This window comes from Desmodus rotundus, chromosome 7, assembly GCF_022682495.2.
Source record: "Desmodus rotundus isolate HL8 chromosome 7, HLdesRot8A.1, whole genome shotgun sequence".
Taxonomy (NCBI): Eukaryota; Metazoa; Chordata; class Mammalia; order Chiroptera; family Phyllostomidae; genus Desmodus; species Desmodus rotundus.
The window spans coordinates 93,745,420-93,771,671 of record NC_071393.1 but is presented as its reverse complement, the minus strand read 5'-3'; the positions used below and the strand labels follow the sequence as shown (position 1 = coordinate 93,771,671).

At 37.8% G+C, this 26,252-nt stretch overlaps 1 protein-coding gene and 1 pseudogene across 4 annotated transcripts in view; one reads left to right on the top strand and one right to left on the bottom strand.

Moving 5' to 3' along the window:
- The window catches only part of CSNK1G1 (casein kinase 1 gamma 1), a 160,361-nt gene that overhangs the window by 47,707 nt on the left and 86,402 nt on the right, over positions 1–26,252 (top strand). For 3 of the 4 annotated variants that reach the window (XM_024568374.3, XM_024568373.3, XM_071221984.1), the window contains exons 2-3: positions 13,915–14,314; positions 23,335–23,375. In XM_024568374.3, the coding sequence (XP_024424142.1) occupies positions 14,137–14,314; positions 23,335–23,375 (219 nt within the window). In that variant the 5' untranslated portion in view covers positions 13,915–14,136. The remainder of the gene's footprint in view (positions 1–13,914; positions 14,315–23,334; positions 23,376–26,252) is intronic. The other variant, XM_045201122.2, reaches the window with a different exon arrangement.
- LOC112311023 (large ribosomal subunit protein eL30 pseudogene) lies at positions 8,266–8,755 on the bottom strand (annotated as a pseudogene).

The window sequence follows — 26,252 nt, the reverse complement described above, 5'->3', positions numbered from 1 at the left end:
ACCTTATCTGGGAAGCACTTTCTCTGCCCTTCCATTCTAAATGATAGCTGTGCTGGATAGAGAGTCATCTTGGATGTAGGCCCTTGCCTTTCATGACTTTGAATACTTCTTTCCAGCCCCTTCTTGCCTGTAAGGTTTCTTTTGAGAAGTCAGCTGATAGTCTTATGGGAACTCCTTGGTAGGTAACTGTCTCCTTTTCTCTTGCTGCTTTCAAGATTCTCTCCTTATCTTTCATCTTGGGTAATATAATGATAATGTGTCTTGGTTTGTGCTTCCTTGGGTCCATCTGTTTTTGAACTTTCTGAGTTTCCTGGACTTCCTTGAAGTCTATTTCCTTTGCCAGATTAGGGAAGTTCTTCATTATGTTTTCAAATAAGATTTCAGTTTCTTGGTCTTCCTCTTCTCCTTCTTGCATGCCTATGATTTGGGTTTGGAATGTTTAAAGTTGTCCAGGAGGTTCCTAAGTCTGTCTCTCCTCATTTTTTTGAATTCTTGTTTCTTCATTCTGTTCTAGTGGAATGTTTATTTCTTCCTTCTCCAAACTGTTGAGTCCTGTTTTCCTTCCCTTCACTGTTGGTTCCCTGTACATTTTCCTCTATTTCACTTTTCATAGCCTTCACTTTTTACACTATTTTGTGACCAAACACAGGCATTTCTGTGAGCATCCTGATTACCAGTGTTTTGAACTCTGCGTCTGATAGGTTGGCTATCTCTTCATCATTTAGTTCTGTTTTTTGAGTTTTGATCTGTTCTTTTATTTGGGCCATATTTCTCTGTCTCAGTGCACTTGTTACTTTGTAAGGGGAGGAGCCTTAGGTATTCGCCAGGACAGGGCAACCCATGTTGCTGCGTTGTGGTGCTGTATGTGGGGAGGAGGGATGTCAGAGAGGGAACAATGCCATTTGCTTGGCTCTCAGCTGGCTGTCAGTCACTTCCCCTGCTACTCACAAGAAAATTTGGCCCTTCTTTTGCTGATTCCTGGGTGGGTGGGTTTGTGTACTTTCTAGGACCCTGTGGGTCTCTCCACTGAACCCTCCTGTGAGGCTGTGAGTTTCTCTCGCTGCTGCATCCCCACAGGTTTTTACAGGCAGGTTTTGAGGCTTTATTTTCCCACTTGAACCTTGGGTTGTGTGGTCTGTCTTGCTCCCCAGTTGTTCCTCCTGGTTTATCCACATGCAAATGTGGGACTGCCTGGTCTACCTTGCCTGCCCTGGTCTGCCAGCCACCACCCTGCCTGCCCCCTCCTCTAGCCACTGCCTTGCCGTATGTCCTCTACACCCCAGCTGCCCATTTCTGCTCCTCCTACCAGTTTGGATGAATGTTTCTTCTTTAACTTCTTTGTTGTCATACTTCCATACAGTTTGATTTTCTGGTAGTTTTGGTTGTTTTATGTTTTTAAATTTGTTTTTGTTTTTCTTTTGGTTGTGCAAGGAGGCAAAGTGTATCTACCTACATCTCCATCTTGGCTGGAAGTCTTAATTATTTAGATACTTAATTTTTCTCAGCAGTATATTGTAGTTTTGAGCATAAACACTTTATAGATGTTTTATATTATAAATGTGTTAATGTGCATTTACAAATGTTTTTAAATATATTCATACATACTTTTAGCTTCTTGGTGCTATTTTAGATGGAATTATTACTATTTTAAGAGAGTTCAGTTGTGGATTTTTAGGAACCCTGGCCCGTGTGGCTTCGTTGATTGGAGAGTTTTCCTGTAAACCAAAAGGTTGCAGATTCAATTCCCAGTCAGGACACAGGTCTAGGCTGTGGTTTCAGTCCCTGGTGGAGCAACATACGAGAGGCAGACCAATTGATGTTTCTCTCTCATATTGATGTTTCTCTCCCTCCCTTCCCCTGTCTCTAGAATAGATAAGCATGTCCTCAGGTGAGCCTAAAAAAAAATTGAGCAGAGAGTATAGATAGTTCCTATTTGGGTTTTTTTTTGCATACACCTTCATTTTCTCCTATTAATATTTCCCCTTGCATTAGTGTGTAGTTTACATGAGAGTTCACCCCTTGCATTGTCTCTTCTCTGGGTTTTGACAAGCACATAATAACCTGTATCTACCATTACAGTATCCTATAGAACAGTCCCACTGCCCTAAAAAATCCCCTTTGCTACACCTATTTATACCTCTCCCCTCCTCTCTCCTGAATCCCTAGCAACCACTGATCTGCCGCATAGTTTTTCTTTTCCAGAATGTCTTATAGTTGGAATCATAATACAATATATAGCATTTTCAGACTGGATTCCTTCACTTAGCACTATGCATTCAAGGTTCCTCTATGTCTTTGTGGCTTGATAACCTCATTTTTTAAAATGACTGAGTAATATTTCATTGCGTGTCTATACCATAGTTTATCCATTCACCACTGAAACACACCAGTGAAAGATGTGGTTGCTTCCAGTTTTTGGCCGTTTCAAGTTAAGCTGCCAAAATTGGTCATGTGAAGCCATTTTTTATGGACTTAACTTGTTCATTTGAATAAACACGAAGGGTTGCTGTACTATGTGGTAAGAGTGTTTTTAATTTAGTAAGAAACTATCAAACTTTTTTTGAAAGAGGAGGTAACATTTTGCATTCCCATCAGCAGTGCATGAGAGAGTTCTGTTGTTTCACGTCCTCACTAGTATTCGGCGTTGTCAGTGTTTTGGATTTTTACCATTCTAAGAAGTGTGTAGTGGTGTATCATTTTAAGTTTGCAGTTCTCTAATGGCATATGATGTTGACCATCTTTTCATATGCTGATTTGTGATCCTTATATCTTTGGTGCATATCTGTTAGATCATTAACCCATTTTTTAATTGGGTTTGTTTTCTTACTCAGTTTTGAGAGTTTTTTGTATATTTTGGATAACAGTCTTTTTTCGCTTGTTTTTTCATTTTCTTAACAGTGACTTTTGCAGAGCAGAGTTATTAATTTTATCTTAATTAAGTCTAACTTATCAGTTTTTTTCTTTCATGGATAACACTTTTGGTGTTGTATATGAGAAATCATTGCCAAACCCAAAGTCACTTAGATTTTCTCCTGTTGTAGCTCCTAGTAGTTTTATAGTTTAATGTTTTACATTTATGTCTATGATCCATTTTGAGTTCATTTTTGTGGCAGGTGAGAGGTCTGTGTCTTGATACACTTTTTTGCATGTGGTGTTCGTGTGCTCCAGCACCATTTGTCAAAAAGCAGTCTTCCACTGAGTTGCCTCTGCCTCTTTGACAAAGATGAGTTTGACTATATTTGTGTGGGTCTGTTTCTTGGCTTTCTCTTCTGTTCCATTGATTTACTTGTCCATTCTTTTGCAAGTTCCACACTGTCTTGATTACTGTAGCTTCACTGGAAGTCTTGAACTTGGGTAGTGTCAGGTTTTTCTCTTTCAATAGTATGTTGACTATGCTGGGTCTTGTTGGACCTTGCCATGTGAACTTTAGAATCAGTTTGTCAATATTTACAAAATAACTGGCTGAGAATATTGTTTTTTAAATGGTAGTAAATTTTTTTTTTTAATAACTGGGAAATGTGAAAGATTGTGAGGTACTAAAGAAATGAAAATTGTCAGATGGTCTTGGTTTGGTTTCAGTTCAAGATGAACTCACTTCCTTTCATGGACCCACCAAGTCAACAGCTACACACAGGAGAATTCCCTCTGAAAGGATCTAGAAACCAGCTGAGCATCTCCTACACCGTGGGCAAACAAGGAAAAATACCAACATTAACATGGGTAGGAAAGGCTGAGACACAAACCTCTTTTCACAAAACCTCATCCCTGGCACAGGAGGGAACTCACAGTTCCCAGCTTCTCCCTGAGGAGTGAAGGGTTTGGAAACAATACCTAGCACCCCAACATTTAAGACTTCCCCCTAAGGGACAGCCCCCAATACACCAAACTCTGAAAGACAATAAGACTTGTGTCGGCAGGAAGCTGAAGACTATAAGAAACAGTTTTAACAGTCCCTCAAGTACTTGCCATGGCACGCCCGCCCCCGGCCCCTGCCGTGCTCCACCCCCAGGGCTCAGTGTAGAAGCAGAAGACAGAAATGCCTGTCTCCCCATCTTTCTCTGAAAGAGGACTGTTTGCGTATTTTAAAAGCTGCTGCCTACAGGTCAGGTTTCTACTTCAGCACACATCTATACACATACTACAGTCTTCCTCAGAAACCCGGGAGGCCGGCAGGTGACATCTCCTCATTCTCCCTCTGGCCCACTCCATGTCACTTGGCTCTCCCTGGAATGAGCTTGTGTATTCATCTGGTGCCCTGGCTTTTGCGGCTTCCTCCCAGGGGATACACGTTGTGATTGCCTGGTTGCGGTGGGCAGCAGGGCTTGTGTTAGTGGGTCCCACGGGACTGTAACAAAGAAACCGTTCTTAACTGACTCTCCTGTCCTATGTCCCCTGCCCCTCAGGGCTTAGCGAAGAAGGAGCAGACTGAAAAACCCAACTCCCAGTCTCTGTCTGAAAGAGCTCCATTGACACACTTTAGGAGCTGCTGCCCGAGGGTCCCGCCTCCAGTTAGCCTGCGTCTAGGTGATGGACTGAGATTCACCCCTTTGGGACGTTGACAGGTCTTGGCACACCCTCATCTACTGAGAGCCACTAAACAAAGAAGGCAGGTTGAACCATCACAAAGATTTCAGTGACAGCAAAGAGATAGGGTCTGGTTGAATGATCAGTTTCATTTTCTACAGACTACTCCATCAAGACTGGGAGAGGTGGCTGTTTTATCTAATGCACAGAAACCAACTCAGAGAGTCAAGGAAAATGAGGAAGTAAAAATGTTTTCCAAACAAAATAACAAGATAAAACTTCAGAAACAGACCTTAATGAAGCAGAGATAAGTGATTTACCCGATAGAGATTATAAAATAATGGTCATAAAAATTCTCACCGAGGTCAGGAGTCCTTTAGGTTTGAAGGAGAGAGAAAGAATTTTTCAGGCAAGCAAAAACTTAAGGAGTTCACTTACCACCAGACCAGCCTTTCAAGGAATTGTACAGGGACTTCTTCAACTGAAACTAAAGGATGCTATTTAGTAACAGGAAAACACGAACATGTAAATCTCAATGGTAATGATAAATGTATATTTAAATTCAGAATGTTCTAATGTAATGATGGTGGCTAATAATTTATAAGTCTAGTACAAAGCTTAAAAGAAAAATAGTAAAAATAACTAACTACAGTAATTTGTTAAGGATACACAAGGTAAAAAGATAGAAATTGTGGCACCAAAAATATAAAATGTAGGGGGGACAAGTAAAAATATAGCGCATTAGTGTGCATTTTAATTTATGTTGTTATCAGCTTAAAATACGCTATTAGAAATGTCTTATATAGAGGCCTTATTGCAACTACAAAACTAAAGCCTATAACAGATACGCACACAAAAGCCAAAGAGAATGAAACCTAAGCATACAGTAAAGCAAATCATCAATCACAAAGGGAGACACTAAGAGAACAAGAACAGAACAAAGGAATTACAAAATAGCTAGCAAAGTGGTAACAGTGAGTTCATGCCTATCAGTAATTATTTTAAGTATAAATAGATAAAAATTTCCAATCAAAAAACATAGAGTGGCCTAATGGGTAAAAACACATGACCAACTATGTGCTGTCTACCGCAGACACTTTGGCTTTAAGGGCACATACTGAAAGTGAAGAGATGGAAGTCAAAAGAAAGCAGTGGTAGTGGCCATACTTCAATCAGACAAAGCAGACTTTGAGACAAAGACTAATAATAAGAGACAAGGTCATTATAATGATAATAGGGTCCATCAGACAAAAGAACATTGCTTTTGTAAATACTTAGGCACTCAACCTAGGAGCACCTAAATATATAATGTACATAAATATTAACAGACCTGTAGAGAGTAACACAATAATAGTAAGGGATTTCAGTACTCCACTTTTAATAATGGATAGATTATCCAGACAAAATCAGTAAGAAACCTTGGGCCCTGGCTGATGTGGCTTAGTGGATTGAGTGCCAGCCTGTGAACCAAGGGGTCACCAGTTTGATTCCCAGTCAGGGCACATGCCTGGGTTTTTTGGATTTGACACCAAAAACAAAGATGCAGCAAAAGCAAAAATAGAGAAATAGGACTACATCAAATTAAAAGCTTCTACACAGCAAAGGGAGCCATCAATAAAATGAAAAGCCATCTTACAGAATGAGAGAAAATATTTTTAAATCATATATCCTTGATAAGAAGTTAATATCTCCCACCATGCATTCGTTTTGCCCGTTCTTGAGTCATACATCTTCTGGAATCATACATCTTCTGTGTCTACCTCCTGTTCAATATTTTTGAGATAAATATAGGTCGTGGCATTTACCAGTACTTCATTCTTTGTCATTTTTATGTAGTATTACCTTAATATACAAATATAGAATAAACTATAATTCGTTTATCAAAAAAGTAAAATGTATAAAGAACTCATAAAACTCAGTAGGGAAGAAAGCCCAAATAACTTGAATGAAAAAATGGGCAGAGGAACTGAATAGACATTTTTCTAACGCTATCCACATGACCAATAGGTACATGAAAAGATGCTCAGTATCACTGATCATCAGGGAAGTGTAAGTCAAAATCACATTGAGATAGCAACATGCATCTGTTACCATGGCTGTCATAAAAAGGACAAGAGATAAGTGCCTGTGAGGATGTGGAGAAAAGGGTACCCTGGTGCACTGTTGGTGGCAATGTAAATTGGTACAGTCACTATGGAAAGCAGTATGGAGGTTCCTCAAAAAATTATAAATAGAACTAAGATAAAACCCAGCAGTTTTACCTCTGCGAATTTATGCAAAAGAAAGGAAATCACTATCTCAAAAGAGTTACCTGCACTCCCATGTTCTTTGCAGCATTATTTACAATAGCCAAGACACGGAACAGCTGAAGTGCCTATCAGTGGGTAAATAAATAAATAAGATGTGGTAAACATACGCACACTGAAATATTATTCAGCCATGAAAATGACGGAAATCCTGCCATTTTGTGACAACACGGATGGGCCTTGAGGGCATTATGCTAAGTGAAATAAGTCAGACAGAGAAGGACAGATACTGTATTGTAGGCTCACTAATATGGGAATCTAAAAAACTGAACTCATGAAAACGGAAAACAGATTGGTGTGTCCAGAAGCAGGGGGTGGGAAGGGGTGCTGTTAGGAAGGGGAGGGTAAACTGAGTGAAAGTGGCTAAAAGATACAAACTTCCAGTTATAAGTTCTGAGGATACAGTGTACAGCACAGTGACTATAGGTAACAATACTGTATTATGTATTTGAGAGTTGCTGTCAATCTTAAATGTTATTATCACAAGAAAAATTTATATATGGTGATGGATGTTAACTAAACTTACTCTGGCAATTATTTCATAATATTGGGTTGGCCAGAAAGTCTGTTAGGTTTTTTCTGTAAAATAAAAGACACATTTTTTTTATTTTTGCCAGTAACTTTATTGATTTGGATATTTCGAGTATGTCGGCCATCTCCCACTATTGGCTTCCAGTGGGTAGAGGCCAGGGGTGCTGCTAAACATCTTCCAATGCATAAGACAGTCCCACAGTAAAGAATTATTTGGCCAAAATGTCAATAGTAACAAAAAACTTTGCAAACCACTTTTGACACTTTTGATCAGTCACAACACTACCTCCATACACTGCACAAATCTTTTTTTGCATTTCAGTTGTGTTTTTACCTTTCTTGAAATAATAAAGCATAATGTACCAAAAATGTTGCATATCTTCTTCCATCTTTAATATTAAAATGGCTACACAAAAATTCACCAAATTTGATTTTTTTAATGCGTGCTAAAATGACAGCTGTCACTATACAAACTAACAAAATTGCTTCAAATGAAGTTAAAGACAACTAAGCACTACTAGAGCCATTGTACAGAAAAAACGTAATGGACTTTTTGGCCAAAACAGTATATACCTATGTTCAATCATTACATTGTACACCTTAAACTAATACATTGTTATGTTGCTTATATATTAAAAACTGGAAAAAATAATCGTCCGGGGAAATAAATTGAGCAGTGAGGGGTGGGGTGGTAAGAATTAGAGACATTAATAATTGAAATTTGTGGAAAAGAGAAACAGTAATCATAACACAATCTGTAAACATTATTCTTCCCTTTAATAATAGCACTCCCATAATGCACTTTGGCTAAAATAAATCAATTTTGATTGTTAAAGTGAGGTTTTTTAATGTGTCCTTTTTAAGAAAGTTAAAGTGAGTTATGAGCCTTCTTACTTAAATTGCCCTATAACCTTTTTTTTTTTTTTTTGAACCAAGCTCTGGGCAGTTTTGTTAAAGAAAAATTGTGCATGATTTCCTTTTCACCAGTCTCTTCTGGCATGCTTCTAATGCCATCAGAATCACCTGGATCAGTGATGGAGAGTGTGCATACTCTGGTGTTTTCCACACTGTGCCCAGTTCAGTAGTATTGCCACTGCAGTGATGGACACCAGTCTTGGCCAGCACGGCATAGCACTCTCCTTTATCTTCCTCAGAGCTGGAAGGTCGTTGGCGAGGGTGACCAGTTTCGCTTTGCCCTGTCTGATCATCTTCCGAGTCTGCTTATACCCCAGCACACACTTTCCACTTTTCATAACAAGTTGGAGCCTAGAGTTGATTGACTCCAGTGACGTTTTCATCGTCTTTGTGGCCACCATCTTTCTGCCTTAGGTGCGGGATGGCCCCCAACCAAGAGCCTGTCCTATAATTTTTTTTAATTGTCCTGTGATTTTTGATAGTTTTTTAGCACACACACGACATGTTCACATGCAGATGTCATTTTTGCTGGATGTTTACTGATCACCTTCTTTGGGTGTTACACTGCTCTTAATAGTCTATCCCGTGTTCTACACACCAGGTTAGGCTTTGATCCCATTCTTTGAGAAGCTTACAGTGGGAATTTCAGATGTTATATTGCAAGCACTGTTAACAACTCAACATCGGGAATTTTGCTGGGAGCTCTGGGAAGAATTTTTATTCTTATGAAAAAAACAGATGCCGTTTTGCTATTGCCTTTCTTTTTTGTTTTGGACACTGGTGTGAGAAGTGACACCTGAAGCTGAAACTTGTGACCAAGAGTCTGTAAGCATTAGAACCAAAGCAAACATGTGGTAGGTGAAGCAATGGGAGAGTCTGGTCGCTTTGGAGATTCTTGAAAGTTCAACATACACTTACCATATGGTAATCCAGCATCCCTACACCAATAAACAGTTTCATCCTAGGTTACATCAGAAAAGAGATTTAGAAGCCTGGCAGCCTCTTGCTTTGACTATCAACAAAGGCTGACTGTATTTTGACTTTAAAATTTAAATATTTATATGCCTCATTTTTGACAACAGCAGTACATGAGAATCTGAAATAAACTGTAAATCAGTGATTTATTTTCACTTAACATTCACAGCTGTAATTCTTTAATATTTTCTTTGATGATTTTGGAATATAATTTAATTTTTTAGACTTAAAGCAGCTTGGCAAAATACTATGACATAAAGCAATACATTTACTTCAGTCATTTCATTCATGGCCGACCATGCCTATCTCTCCAACAGAGAGTCAGTGCCTTAAAGAGAATGACTTTGAAAAACAAGTCACTCTTGTTTTTGACCCACGTCTTTAATATGCTGGCTCAGGGTGGTAGTTACTAGAGGCATATGTTTCTTCCATTTCAGTGTGATGGAATGCTGTAACTATCTTACAGAGCGCTCTGGGAAAGAAAACTTTTCACTGACTACTTCTGCAGAGAGTCAGATTTTTCGCCTCCAACGTCAACCCGGCAGACTTGGATTTGTTGATTTCGCTATAGGTGGCAATTCTTTAATCGGCCAGAGAGCTTTTATCACCTCTCAGTCAAGAGAGCCATTTGTCTAAATCTATTTTTATTAAGTGACTAAGTGGGGATTTACTGAGAGAGTGCTGCCTTCTGGGAAGGGTATAAACAGTTTCTGAAACAAATTGTAACTTTTTTTTGAGGTGATACCTCGTGATTTTTTAAAATATATTTTATTGATTATGCTATTTAAATGATAACTTTTGATAACAGAATATGTCAGGTCTCATTACCTTAAAAATATTTTTCCCTTTAATTCAGGCATGCCTCAATGGACAGAAAGTACTAGAATTAGTCTTCCTAAGGAACTTGCTGGTATGACTCTAAAAATTCAAATATGTATCCATTATAACATTAACATGTTTAATAGATACGTAACAAGTGATTTCTGTTTATTGATATAATTTCTCTCCTTTACCTCCTTGTTTTTACTATTTAAAAAGGAGAAATAATATAAGCATGTAGTTTATCTTTTACTGCTGTCCTTAGAAGCCATTTTTAAAAAATAATGTTAAAATATAACTTAACTACTGTGGGTATTCTGCTTGACCTGGTTCTTGAGCTAACTTTTCATCTGCTGTCTTTTAGTGACTGTAAATAAACTATTTATCCTTGTGAAATGGAAATCCTGACTAGCATGTGTCTTCACACTATTAAATTCAAGTGAAATAACACTAACTCCCTGCTGGAGGAATTCTATGAGGGTTTTTTTTTTTTTTTTAAGATTTTTAGTTCTTTATTTTTAGAGAGAGGAAGGGAGGGAGAAAGAGAGGGAGAGAAATGTCAGATTCTCACATGCGCCAACTGGGGACCTGGCCCACAACCCAGGCATGTGTCCTGACTGGGAATTGAACCTGCGACTTTTTAGTTCACAGGCCGGCACTCAATCCACTGAGCCACACCAGCCAGGGCAGATTTCTAGTTTTTAAGATAAATTAGGGTTCTTTTTACTTTTATTATTTGGTTATGTCACTGACAATTTATTTTCTGTTAAGCAGGACTATCATAGTTATTACTCAGTATTGGTATCAATTTTATGCAAGAAACTTAAGGAGATATGACAAGATCTTTTATAAAATTATTTATTGATTTTTGAGAGAGAGAGTGATTTGTTGTTCCATTTATTTATGCATTCATTGGTTTCTTCTTGTACGCGCCCTGACCATCAAACCGCCAACTTTGATGTACTAGGACAGTGCTCTAATCAACTGAGCTACCGAGCCAGGGCTTATATGGCAAGATCTTTAACCTCAAAGGCTTATAACCAAATCAACTGTTAGAGTACATATCAATAAATGTGATGGTAGGTGGTAGGTGTCTAATAATTGGTATTGATAGTTGTACTCCAACTGTTAATGATGATTTGGTTATTAAGGTTTTCACAAAGGAAGAAGGATATGAGTCAGTCCTTAAATAAGACAGACGGGTTAAGAGGTCATTCTTGGTAAGGGCTAAGAATAGATGTTCTTTGTGTTTATTCACTAGCTTTTTAAAACATGAATTTAAATAAGGAATTGATATTGAAGGGACTCAAATAACAAGCTAATGAGTTTGTACCTGGGAAGTAGAAATTAGTTGTGAGCCCTGACCAGTGTGGCTCTGTTGGGCGTCGTCCAGCAAAGCGAAGGGTTGCTGGTTAGATTCCCCATCAGGGCACTTGTCTGGGTTGCAAGTTCGGTCCCTATAGGGTGCATGTGAGAGGCAACGGATCAATGTGTCTCTCCCTTCCTTCCCCTCTCTCTAAATAAATACAAATTTTAAAAAACAGAAATTAGTTTTGAGTAGTGGGTGGTAATAAAGAAATAGGATTTTTAAAATTTTAGTTGTTCAGTTTGCTTTCTTAAGTGAGAGGCACCACATAAAGTGATATTGAATATTACTCATTTTTCATTAACTATGGCTGAGATGTACTAATGTCCCAAGCATAGATTAGAAAATTGGTATCTTAAATGTGAGCTTTTGCTATATATGTAGGAAGTAAAGGTATTGTTCTGGTCTATAAGCCCCTGTTAAAATCATTCTTTCCTCAGCTAAAGGCAATTTTAAGGCTTTCTGCAGGTTTCTAACCTTGGAAGTATTGTATATGTTTTTCTAATGCGTACATGCAAGTGTTCTGGAAAAGAAGAGCTGTGTCTGATTATTCCTCCTAATGTGACATGAGTCTGAGTACAAAGGAGAAAGTTAATGACAGGTGTTACAAAAATAACCTCCATCTGTTACTGTAACAGTGAATACAAATAAAAATGTAAAGGGCAACAGATAAGGTAGTACAGTTTTCCAAATCTTATAAATATGAGACCATGATATGAGTCATACAGTAATTTATGAAGATTTGGGAGTTATTTGAATGCTCAGAATTGTTTGGATAGGCTAAGACTTTTTCTGTCTTCAAAAATTTTTATAGTATAAGGGAAGAAAGTATAGCCTGACATTTTCTCATACAGAGACACTCTCCCACCAATTAGGATGGGACTGTCTAAAGAAAACATCTTGAATTGTATTTCCATTTTCTTACTAGTATTGTTTGAGGAACTTTGGGTGAACAAAAAAGATAATCAGAATATTAGCTACATCTGGAAATATGAAAAAGAATGAGGAACAATACAAACCATACTGTTGCTCATGTAGGAAACGCAGTGATTGCTGACCTCTCATCACCCCGATTTTTCTCTCGGTATACATTATGAATGTACGTGTACTTTCTGAATTCAGAGAAATGTATCTTGTTAATGATGAGCTATGTGGAAGCCTAAAGTCATTGTGCAGTTTTAATAATGCAAAGAAAACAAAAGATGAGAATAAACAATTTTTACTACTATAATTAAGTAAACATATTCGTGGACTGTGTACCCATTTGTACTGTCAGCTCACAGGTGTGCATAAGAAACTTACAGACTAGATACTTTTGCTTTATTTTATATTATTTGTATGATAACAAGCAGTTATAATTCTCTTCTTCCTTAAAGTTTTAAGGGAAATATTTAATGAAAGTGAAATATAAGTATGTGTTTTTGATAAGAATATTTTTTTGTTAAGAATACCTACCTGGATTATCAAAAATACCATCAACCCTGGCTGGTGTGGCTCAGTGGATTGAGTGCCAGCCAGCCTGTGGACCAACAGGTCACCAGTTCTGTTCCTGGTCAGGGCACATGCCTGGGTTGCTGGCCAGGTTCCCTGATGGGGGCGTGTGATTGATGTATCTCTCACACATTGATGTTTTGCTCCCTTTCTTTCTCCCTTGCTTCCTCTTTCTCTGGAGTAAATGAATAAAATCTTTTTTTAAAAAAAGAAAAAAAATAGCATCAAAATTATCTAAGTGTCAACTTTTGTCTTGGGCTTGGTCCTAACTTGGGACACTGGAGAATTCCTATAGGGATTAGGTTTGTTTAAGACTTTTTTTGTTTCTCAGCTTTATTTTCACTTTGGGTTTGTGCACAAGATCAGCTTCCAGCATTCTGCCTTTGTATACACAGTCCATAATGAAAACCAGACCAAAAGTTGAGCTTCCCAAAGCTTTAGTTTAGTCTAGGGCTGCTCAGTACCAGTAGGGTTTTGGAAAGTCCTTTGTAGAAGTAGTCTCTGTCATTCAGTAACTTGTTTGGGATTGTGTGATTGCTGTCAGTGCTTGATAAATGGTGGGGCTGGAGGAGGGGAGTGAGTAACCTCATTTCTTATAGGTTCTGTCCAAATTAAAAGGAAGAGCTTTCAGTTGTCGCCAGTTTATTTAACTAGGTTTAATGCTCTCTTATCTTTCTGTTAGCCAGTGATAAAAAGCCAACAAATAACTTCCTTTTGAGTCACATGTAAAGTATTAGAAGAGAGCATTTTACATTAAAGGCTTGTGTGTTCCTGTAGCTGTCATGGTGTACAGCCTTCCGAGTTTATGTTAACCTGATGAATAACTAGTCCAGATGGCTAAACTGTTGGAGGATATAAAACTAAAACCCATTTTAGGAAGCTATTCACTTTGCTCTTTTTTGGATAAGAGCCATTCTAATTAGCGGTAACTTTCTCGATTTCTTTTAAAGTTAAATTTTTAACTCTGTTTTCTTGATTTTTACCTAGGTTACAAAATATCCTCCTATGCTTGAGACCTACAGACTACATGTCCTACAAGAACGATCCAATGGTTTTTCATCCCTTGGAGATATATTAGAAACATAAATATGGTGCCAAAAGAACTTCTTACCTTTCTCTGACTACGGTTTATTTGGACATACTTTTGTATTGAAGAGAGTTATACAGCCTGAGGCTCCTCATTGTGGAGAGACTCTGTCGTATAGGAACATGGACCATCCCAGTAGGGAGAAGGATGAGAAACAACGGACCACTAAACCCATGGCACAAAGGAGTACACACTGTTCCCGACCATCTGGCTCAGCATCCTCTGGGGTTCTTATGGTGGGACCCAACTTCAGGGTTGGCAAGAAGATAGGGTGTGGGAACTTCGGAGAGCTCAGATTAGGTAAGAACTTGGTTATATCAGTGGTTTCCACTAACAACAGCAGCAGCTGTGATAAGCTGTGGTGTGTTTCAAGACAAACAGTTTACAGTTTTATGGGAAATTCTTTTAAGGAAGACCTGTTGTTACAAGGACTAAAGAATTTGTGAATGGGAGAGTCATTATCAGTTGTAATTGTTATGCAAGGTTTATCTCTGTGAATATAGGCTTTTAAATTTCGCACCAATTCTGAGATTTTATGATGTGAGGAGACCTGCATATAGATTGCAATAAAATGGAGATTCTGATTTAGTTGGTCTGAGAGGTGGAGTCCTAAATTGTGTCTTTTTAACAGACTCCCAGGTCCTCTAGATGTACTCTAGGTGTTGTTGACCCATGAACCCCACACCTTGAGAAGGAAGGAAGATCTTGTTTTAATTCAAACCCTGCCCCTAATAAGACAATACTACCCAAATTTAATCTGCAAGGATGTAGGATATACATCCTGTTTAAAGAGGCTTTCCAGCCGATACTGTGTTTGCATTTCTTCCTGGAAGTCCCAGCGTCAGGATTTAGCTGAAACTTTAGGAAGAAATGACACAATTTTTTCCCCCAGCACGGAAATAGATTTCTTTATTTCAAGTATAAATTTATAAGTGAGATGATGAATAATGACAAAATATACCAGTTTGAAGATACGAAATTGAGAAGGAGGTATATTGGGTATTTATTTATAATTCACCTCCTAAATGATTAGGGAAGAGAAAATGAAAGATCTTACATCAGCTTGGAGAATGAGAAGAGGTTCTCTGTTAGGCTAAAGTGTTTTCTTTTTCTTCCTAAACATTGGTGCTATGGATGATTATGAAGACCTCTTGTAGGAGACTTTAGCCCTTAGGGGAATGGCAGTGTAGGAGCATAAGGTAGTAGTTACTTGTTACCTCTGCTACTTCTGATGATTCTGCAAAAGAAGAGAGCAAAAGTCTTGCCCATAGAGAGGTTCAGGGAAACATCACTACACTAGCCATAGATCACTGGGTGCAGAATTGAATTTAGGGATGCTGAAAATGAATTTATTTTTACTGGTAGAAGGCTGGCATCCTGGAATTTTAAGACTCGAGTAGGATAATGAAAGGCTCTTCACATTTAGTGATGTGTTCATGTGTTAGCAAAGCCCGCAGATGCTACAGAGAATAGGAGTAGGATGTGTAATTTCACACTGCTTGAGTTCCTAGTAACTACTGAGTTGCTTTAGCAGCTGCTTTCCTGAGCATTCATTTACGTAATGGATTGACTTTGCTCTAACATCATGGTAGTACTTGAACTAAATAGATTAGGACATAAACATGCACAAAATTACTGCTGAGAGGCAGATTAGAATGCATATAAATCCATGTATTCTCAAAACATCATAAAATTGTTTAATTTCTATAAAGTTGGAGAAAACCTTGGTCAATGAAAACTGGAACTCCGTTCCATTCACCTAGGTCTAGATTTGTATTATATGATCTCTAAATTTACACAGGAATGGAAAAATCCATTCAGTTAAAAGGATAAAGGATAAATTTGTAGCCCGTGTATATTTTCAAGTAGTAGAGTGTTGTCTTTTATTTTCTTTCATGAATCCAGGATAATTTTGTTCTCACTTTGACTTGCCTTGTGGTCAGTAGAAAGAACTTGTCTTTCTTTTCAAGTGGTTTTATTCTTGTGTGCTTATCAGGTTTTCATTAGCCCTGGGACCATATTGTTACAGCATTGTATCTAGGAATTCTTTTTATCAACAGAAACCAGAAAAGGTACTTTCAGAATCATCTGACATCTTTCTAACAAGAGGGTGTGCTGTATATTCATCCAACAGTCTCTTGAAAAATTCTGAAGTCTCTGATATTCATACGTAAAAGATTGTACCAGACAACAGAAAAATGTAAACTAGGAAATTCCAAACTCAAAGCAAAGTGGCCTTGGTCCTCCACCAAGGCTACTGTTTGCAGGATCTTGCTTCTTCTCCAGACTCATTTCTTATTCTAGCCACACTGTCTCTTCTGTCCCTCAAGCAGCCAAGTGCATTTCTGCTTTAGAGCTTTTATAATTAATATTCCTTCTGCCTACAGAATTTTCCCCCCAAATTTTGCTTAACTGCTTACTTCTCATTCTTCAGGCCTCAGCTTTTATTACAGTCTCAGAGAAACTTTCTATGACTTCTTTCCACCTCCATTTTATTTATTTGTTTGTTTTATTAATTTTACAGAGAGAGGAAGAAAGAGAGAGAGAAAGAAACAGTGATTTGTTATTCCACTTATTTATGCATTCATTGGTTCTTTCTTGTATGTGCCCTGACTGGGGATTAAACCCATAACCTTGGCGTATCAGGATGATGCTCTAACCATCTGAGCTATCTGTCCAGGATACCCCTTCCATTTTAAAGTAGCACATTTCTCTCTTAGCTATATTCTATCCCATGAAACTACTTTATTTTATTCATCTCATTATCACTATCTGAATTGATTTAATATAGTTGTTTACCTGTTAATTGTCTCTTCTTACCTGAATATAAGCCCCTTGGAGGGTAGGGATTCTGCCTGTATTATTTACTGTTATTTGTGGAATGAATGGATAGATAGCCAGATGAATAGGAAGAGGGGAGAAAAACATGGGCTTCTTTGGGCTTCTGGTATGTGGGGGTGGTGGTAGGTAATGGCCTTAATGTTTGGGTGGATTCCTGTATTCCAGACCGAACCAAAAATGTAATGTTATAGTTAGTACATTTTGGTTTTCTGCAAATCTGTTTTTACCTCATTATCCATTTAACAAATAATTCTTAAATGTTTATCATCTTGCTAAACTTTGGAAATAACAAAATATGTTTTCTGTCCTTAAGAATCTCACAGTCTAGTGATAGAGGGACAGAAAAAAAATTATAATACAAAGTGATAAGTATTATAATAGATTATGTAAAAACCACATTGGCAGAGAAGACTGATGAAGGTTTCAGAGATGGAGAGTAGGATAGGACTTCCCACTGGTTTGGCACAAGGAAGAGGGCTCTCTGGCAACAGGAGGACGCACAAACACTAGGTGTTGTGAAGTTGCTTAGTGTATTATTAGAGCAGCAAGCAGTTATACATGGCTGGGTAAGGGGGCGTGAAGTGAAAAAAAATAATAGATGAAGCTATTTGGTAGGTTGGGACCAGATTGTGCAGTGTTTGCATGGTATTAAAGCATTTGGACTTTATCCTGTAGGCAGTGGAGTAGAATCATCAGGATTTTACAACAGATGAGTGATATGATCTGGTTTGTACTCTAGAAAGATAATTCAGGTAGTAGTTATAAGATTAGATCAGATAGGAAAGAGATTGACATCTTGTGGATTTTGCTCTAATTGTTGTACTTGTCACATTGTATTACCTTCCTCCATCTCTGTCTCTGGATAGGCTGATGGTAGCACTCTGCTTTATTAAATCTTCATAGTCTCAACTCCTTTTACTCTGTATGGCATATAATGGTCATTTAAGAATGCTTGTTTGTCTTTATAGTCCAGGTCAGAAATGGCCAGGCCTGCCTTGGTTCTTAGCTCTGAAAATGACAGTGGGAGGGAGAGGAAGGAATTAGGGAGGAATTTCAGAAGTAGACTATAGGCGTGATTTGAGGGAAGGGGTCAAAGGTGACTGAGTCTGTCAGCATGGGGAGACCAAGTGACTGAGTAAACGTTTAATGGGACTAGAGTGTGGTGGGGAAATCAGGCAGAGTTTGTGAATATATTGACTTCGAGGAGTGTGCAGCATATATACAGAAACGTGAATCTGCGATTTAGAAAAGTTTAGGCTTGAGAATAAGAGTTAAAGATTCATCATCATGTAGGTGTTAATAAACATGCCATCCTGGATGAAGAGATGATGCTGAACTTGGATGAGTGGGAGAAAGAGGGTACATTTAAGGGATGCTAGAAGAGAAAGACTGGAGAAGTTGAAAACTAAAAAGAGAAAAGTTTCTAGAGGTGTGAGGTATTAAAGTAAGCAAAGCCTTGTGCCCTAAGGGTTAAGCAGGAGAGAACTAGCTAATTATTGTCTTTGGTCTTTCACTTCTGTTTATTTCCGAGGTGCTGCTTTTATCCCCCTCCCTTTGTTCGTTTTTTTTTTTTTTTAATGAGTACACATATTTTGTAATCAGAAAAAAGCAATAAACAAAAGCAAAAAATACCCTTTATTAAAAAAAATAACTATGTTCTTAGTTCTTAGCTCTGAAAATGACTGAGATGGAGAGGAAGGAAGGAATTAGGGAGGGATTTCAGAAGTAGACTATAGGTGTGACTTGAGGGGTCAAAAATAACCATCTTATTTTTTTTTTTAAGTTTTCAAATTCTATTTTAGAAGTATCTTCAAAGACATATGATTTTTTTCTATTTTTTAATATTATTAACAATGTTATACTCAACATACTTGTAGTACTTTTCTGTAGTCCAAACTTGGCTGATTCTTTTTCTTAGGATAAATTCTGGACGAGTACTTTCTGAGTCAAAGGATGTACATACCCGCAGTTCTGTCACACATCGTCAGCTAGCCCTCCGGAAAGATGCTTTCCATTCCCTTGTGTGTGCGCATTTCTTTGGTGGTTTCCCGACCCCTTCAAAAGCCTTGAACATTATCAAGAATCTTTACATCTGTGTTAGTCTGATGCAGAAAATGGTACCTTACTAGGCGTGTATTAGTTCATGGGGGAAGGTAAACATTTTTACACATCTATTTATATTTCTTCTAAGAGTTGCTTCTTGGTGGCCTTTGTCTATTTTTTAATGGAAAGATTATTTCTATTCTTACCTTTGTATATTGCCTCAATAGAAAGAAATTTTGAATATTTGAGAAAGGAAGATTGATGAAGATTGGTCATGGATAAAAGGTAGGAGGACACGAAGAACTGGAAACAGACCTGCAGGTTGTTTCTTATCAGTTGAGAAACACGGGGGAGTATCTTGAGGATTTTTTTTTTTTTTAAGTTTTGATTCTTCTGCTGAATGAGGCCTAGAAAGAATCATGTAAGCATTTAGATACTAATGATTCTATTCCTCCAGAATTAAGAAAATGTATATCCCTAGTCTACAAATAACGACTTGTTTTCCTTCTTAATTGCAAGAATAAGTAGATAGATGACATTCCTTTCACATCAAATAGCTGTGTACCTATGTTTAATAATTTTCATATTATCCTTGTGAAATAGGATGTTGTTAGAGAATGTTTTTGCTTTCAAACAAGAAAATGGAGGCACCAAGAATTGACTCTTTTACTCTTTTTCCCTGTTTGGTATCTGGTGAAATATGCACAGAAGGATGTTTCTGACAAAGCTAGATTGGCTAAGGATAGTGGCTTGTCTGGTGACACAGTCCTCCTTGGCTTCTCAAATAAGACACTAACTTTTATGACTAAAGTGGGGTGTACGTGACAGCTTCTCTGCAGATGGTTCTTACCTGAATTACTTAACTGTCACTAATGAACTTAAATTGGAATTTGTAACGTCAGCCTCTGTGTAGTCAGTTCTGTTTTGGGCAGTTGCGATCATTAACAGTTTACAGGCGCATATTATCTAAAGCAATTGGTTTTGTATTGTGTTCCACAAAGTCTTGGAGCCCATCTCCCACCACAAGAAGATGGGAAAGGAAAAGTGAGCCAGTAGGACTCTCTCTTTTTCTGTTACCTATATATTAAGTTTTTAATAAGATTTTGTTCGAAAGATGTGGTTCTGCTACGTTAAAAATTTTTGAAATTTTTTCATTTAAAAGGATGTAGGCTTTTAAGATACAACAGGAGATTTAAAAGTGTTTTCTCGTTGAAAATGAAGTCATCGTAATATAAAATGTTACTTTTTTATTCATAGTTTCTTAGGAAATCTTAGCATTTTGAATAAATTCAGCTGTCTGTATTTGCCAAAATCCAAGCCAACCAAAGAAACAGAAAAACTGATATGTTGTGCTTTTATAACCTTGTTAAGATTTTTCAGTAAATTGGCAAATTTTTAGGGTCTGTGGATGGAACAAACTAAAACAAATAAGAGTCCTAGAGTCAGATTGACTTCCCAAGTTTCACTATCCTTGCTGCTAACTGCTAACCATTTGGGAAATGTTTCTAATAAACCAGTAGAATGAACATAATATAAATGAGAGGGACCTCTGTCTTTTTTCTTTGAAGTTGTGGTGCCCCTAATCATACTGCTCACTTAAAGAGATGCTCTCTGGATGGTGGAGGTAACAGGCTAGCCTGTCCTCTTTGCCCTAAATAGACATAGTAGCCAGTCTTGAGTTACAGAAAAGTGGTTTCTTGTTTTAACTACTAATTACCTGAAGTTGTTGGACTGGATTTTGTTTTTCACAAGTTCTAGGTAGAAATTTATCAATGTACTGCTTTCACTTTAGGGCAAGAATATGTTGACAGCTGGAGATGTAACTAAAACCGAGGACCTGAGGCTATGTGTTCGTTAATCAGTGTGACTGAGAATTGAGACCTGCTAGTTCTTTGAAATAATGCTGTGTCTGATGAAGCTTATGGTAAACGCTGTCTCTGTAGGCGTCTTACTGAAATAGGAAGTCTTCACGCAGTGGGTTTTACCGGCAGCATCACATCCAGGACTGCTGCTTCAAATGGGCTGGGTTTAGATGTAAAGCTCCAAAAACTACTATCTAATGCAGTTTTTTTTTCCATTAATGGCCAGAAGTGAGCTTGGGAAGCATTGTGGATTTTGTGTAACAGGCACTAAAAGCTTTGAGTGCTTGGGGTTGTGCCGTCTTATCAAGGGAAATTTTCTATACATTAAATTCCCTGCCTTTCTCACAGTTATTATATATTACATATATCAATATATATTCATATATACAATATTAGGTGAAACAATTATTCATTTTAAATGGGCAGGGTTTTAACTCTCTATGTAGTTAAATTCTTCCAGAGCAAATTAAAAAAATTTTTTTTATTTACTGATTTTTGGAGAGAGGAAGGGGGGGAGAGTGAGATAAAGGAAAAGATTGATTTGTTCCTCCACTTGTTTATGAGTTCATTGGTTGGTTTTTGTATGTGCCCTGATTGGGTATTGAACCTACAACCTTGGCTTATTGAGACAACACTCTAACCTACTGAGCTACCTGGCCATCTTCCAGAGCAAAATTTTTGTGTACTGTCTATCACTGAGGATAGCGATTGAGTAATTGTCTAGCTTCCCACATGGAAAGATTTTGTGTCTGCCATTCTGTCTTAATGATGCCCCCTGGCAAATTCAGTAATGCATAGCCCGAGAGAATTATCTAGTCACTTCCAGTGCTTCCTAGGTGTAAAGATAATTACTTTTTAAGAGGGTGGCATGTGTTCAGGTCTTTTGGTACCCCCCCCCCCCGAAAATATGCAAATACAAGCAAGCAAGCATTTTCTGATATATAAGTTATCATGTTTGGTGTTACACAGACTGTCTCATTTATTGTGCTTCTGTGATTGTATTATTTTATACAGATATGAAAACTGAAGATGGAGGGGTATTTTTCTTTGTTTATTATTTTTAGTGAGAACTTGGAGGGAGGCCTCATGGCGGAGTGGAAAGATCACTGCCTGCTCTCTTGGTTCTCTTTTTGTTCTGCACTGATTGAGCCTCATTTTTGACCCTTCCGTTTTCCTCATTCCTCATGTTACCATGTAATCCAGAAGTGGCTAGATTTTTCTTAAAATTACCTTGATTATAAATCCTATTTTTAAGTCATTCTCTTTTAGAAATTATTGCCTCATACCTAGAATGATAATAGAAGTAATAAAAATTAGATTTATCCAGTATCTTGCAGTTTACAGAGGACTTCGATGTGTTCTAACTCATGTAATCTTCATAATCACACTTTATGTGGTAGGTGTTAATCTTGAAATGTTCTGCTATAAAAACTTGCTATTTATCTTACTTCTAGATATCCTCTCTTTTATCTTACACATTGAGACCAAATGAATATTTAAAAAATGCAACTTTCACTATTATGCTTTTCTTCTCTTAGCACAAGACCTTTGGTGGTTTCGCAGCAAGGTGAATAATGAAGTTGAAACTCCTGTGTTTGCATTTAGGATTACCCATAATCTGATTCTAAACTAGACTTCTTTGTTGTTGGTTTTTTTTAAAGATTTTATTTATTTATTTTTAGAGATAGGGCAAGGGAAGGAGAAAGAGGGAAACATCAATGTGTGGTTACGGGGGACCTGGCCCACAACCCAGGCATGTGCCCTGACTGGGAATCAAACGAATGACCCTTCGGTTTACAGGCCGGCACTCAATCCACTGAGCCACACCAGGCAGGGCTAAACTAGCCTTCTTTTTTTATTGCCCTAGAACTTTCTCAGAAGAACCTTCTCCAGATATCAAGTCAACTTGGTTCTCCTTAGCAAACATCTGTTACCAAGTGTACATCAGATACTATAAGGGGTCCCCAACCTAGGACCCAGGCTGCCAGTGAAGCTAACGGGAGCACCACCTTCTGTCCCTTCCCCAAACCTCCTTACCCAGTGAGGGAGCTAAGCTCACCTGAGCTCTGCCTGTCCCCTGTCCCCCCCCCCAGTCTTCCAGGAAACTGGTCCCTGGTGCCAAAAATGTTGGGGACCACTGAGATACTATGTTTGTTGCTAGGCACAAAAAGATGAGTTCAATATCCCCATTTGTCAGTGAGTTAGAAAAAGAAGGGTTTGTGCTTATTGTGCCAAGAGTTAAAAATCTCTGTATCCTTGAAATTCTGGCTTTTTTTTTTTTCTTGGCCTCATGGTTTAATGGTTGAAAAATGTTAAATAACAAAACATGTATATATGAGAGAGCAAAAGAGAGTTCTTTTCCTTTTTTAAAAAAATTCTCATGTCTAACTTAAATTTTCAAATACTCAAACTGTTTTTGTCTTGTTGGGTCTTATCATCTCTGTTTAGCTTTTCACTTCCAAATCATATTTCATATATGGGAATGTGACCTTTCTCATGACCTGTAAGCTACGATTTTGCTTTGCATTTTCCAGAATAAATGTCACTAAAACATACATTTTGCTTTTCCCCTAGGTAAAAATCTCTACACCAATGAATATGTAGCTATCAAACTGGTGAGTAGAATCTGTGTTTGTGCTAAGTATATGCTAATGCTCTCACCCTTCACATCGTTCTTTTTATAGGAAATAGTTGTGAACATTTGCAAAAATACTAACGTCGATTTTTTCTCTTGCATATGATCCCACATAGTTGTTTTTCTTCAACAACATATAGTGTTGCAGTCATGAATCACTGTATACATTAGATGATGCTAACTATAGTGTTAGCCATGATAAACCAAAAATAGTTAATGAAAAACAGCCAGAAGAAAAAAAATCACTGGAAAAACCAGTAATTTTGGTGAACTTTGTATCTTTCACAGTGCTACTTTAAAAGAAAAAATCATTTGAAAATTTTATCATTTTCTTGAATATGACTGGTTCATTTTTAAAAGGTTTTTACTTATTTATTTTTAGAGAGGGGGGAGGGGGAAGAATGAAAGGGAGAAGGAAAGGAAAGAAACATTGATGTAAGAGAGAAAAATCAATCGGTTGCCTCTTAGATGCACCCCAACTGGGGGCCAAACCCGCAACCCATGCATGTGCCCTGACCAGGAATTGAACTGGTGACCTTTCACTTGGTGGGACAATGCCCGACCAACTGAACTGTACAAGTGAAAGTGGCTGATTCATTTTTAAAATATAAGATTTATTAATATATTTAGTACAGAAACAAATTTAATCATCTAATCATTGTCTTAAAAAGTTGCCAAACATGAAAATACATCACGGGGTCAAACTTGAAGCAAAGAGTTTAATTGGTTTTGTCAGTCCTAATCTTAGGAATAACTAACTAGTCATTGAAAATAGCATCATATTAAAAAAGAATAATTACATTATTTTTTAAGGATTAACAATTTTAGAAGAAAAAGTTCAAGGTTGATACAAAACCATCTCTAGTTATGTGAAATGTTTCATATGACTAGTTTCTGTGAAATTTGTATAAATGTTAGTCCTCCCACTAAATTCTAGTACGTTTCCTGGGGTTTGCGGGTAGTTCTGAGTAGTTTTGGGCTTTATTAGTTCAAAGACGGAGTTGTTAATGGTTGAAGGACATGTCTTGTGACAGTTAAACGCTGTTCTTTTCTAATGAGTTGCACTTACTATATCCACACTTGCTCTGTGGTTGGCCCCTTCCTCTCATTCAGTTTGTGAGTTTGTGGAGGAGTTAGGAGTCATGTGAAAAACTGACAGTTATCAGATTGGTTTCTCTGCAAAGAGGTGAACAAAGAGCAGGGCTTAAAACAGGTAGCTGCTAGGGAACCAACTGTTTTGTCTGTTATCTTGAAACTCTTGTTGAAGAAATGGGAGTAAGAAGAGAGGTAATGAATGTAACAATGCATGCCAGGTATTTTCTCAGATTGACTATCGAAAGGATTATCCATTTAAAAACTTCATACAGATTTGGTTATTCTGTAAACATGTCCTCTGGTTCATCTGCTCTTTCACTTTTCTGCTTTACTACTTTGGTAAGTTGTAATAATTTTGATTCTGTAGGCATAGTAACAGGAATAAGCAGCTCCTAAAATACTTTAAAATATTGCCTCAATACTGTGTATTTGTTACTGTTTCTTTATTTATCAAGCTATCTTTTGAGTGTTTCTGTTAGCGACAGTTCTTTCTATCTAAATTTCTCCTTCCAGATTCATACTAGTTAACCTATTAGATACAACTTGCATAATGTATTGTTGCCATGACTTGTGATTGCATTTTACTTTTAAGTTTTATTAAATCTTTTTTCTATTTTATATGGCTGAGTTAAAGCTAAAAATAGACTTCATGTTACCTAGTATGGTATATCTTAGTACCTCATTTCTGTTTCAAACAAATCTTAAATAAAGGCTTTTTAGAGGATAACAATCTTGTTTATGCGTCTCCTCTCTTGCTGTTGGTCTGTATTCTTTGTGGGTGATATAAGGCAGTAATTGAGCCCTCTGCATTGTAACAGCAAAACTGGCCTTAAGTGTTCACAGTCCTACAAGGTAGCCGGCTGCTGTTGGTTTAGGATTTCAGGCAGGCATGTGTGTTCCAGAATAACTGTGATTCTGGCAAATCGCCTTCCCTCTGAGGAAATGTAATCAGCATCTGGCAGAGAAATAAAAGGAAGCCCTGCTGGTATTCTTTCAGTTCTACTGTGCTTGGATCTTCATTGTGGGCTCTTGTTTCTTGGATATCTAGGAACCTATTTTTAAAATCATATATAATGTGGATTCTAGGGGACTTTCAGTCAAGATAGAGGTATAGGTAAACACGGGTTGGCCCCTCACCCAATCACAACAAAATTAAATTAAACTGTAGAACAACCATCACTCAGAACCATCAGAAATTGAGTTGAATGAAAGTCTGACAACAACAGAATTAAGGAAACCACATCCATCCAGACTGGTAAGAGGGGCAGGGACATGAAACTGGCTGGTCCCACATCCATGTGTGGTGGATAAATATTCGGGAGGGGTATTTCAGGAGTGAAGAGTCCCAGCCCCACACCAGGCCCCCCCCAGCCCAAGGTTCCAGTGCCAGGAAGACAAATCCCCATAACTTCTGGCTGTAAAAAACCAGAGGGGATTAAGTCAAAGGAAAGAAACTTCTGGACTCCCAAGCAATTCCTCTTAAAAGACCCACACAAAGACTTACTCAGACTTACTCACTCTGAGCTTCAGCACCAGGGTAGCACCTTGAAAGGCACCAGTGGTACACAGGGAGGAACTTAATATGTCTGGCATCAGGGCGAGAGCTGGGGGACAACATTCACCCAGACAGAACAGCTGGCAGAGGGCATCGTTTCTTTTCTGAACCCCAATAGAACCACAGAACTGGCAGGAGACAGCCATATTTGAGACTCCATCAACCCAGTTCACATGGTTTGCCAGCCTTGGTGTTTCCCTGATTCAA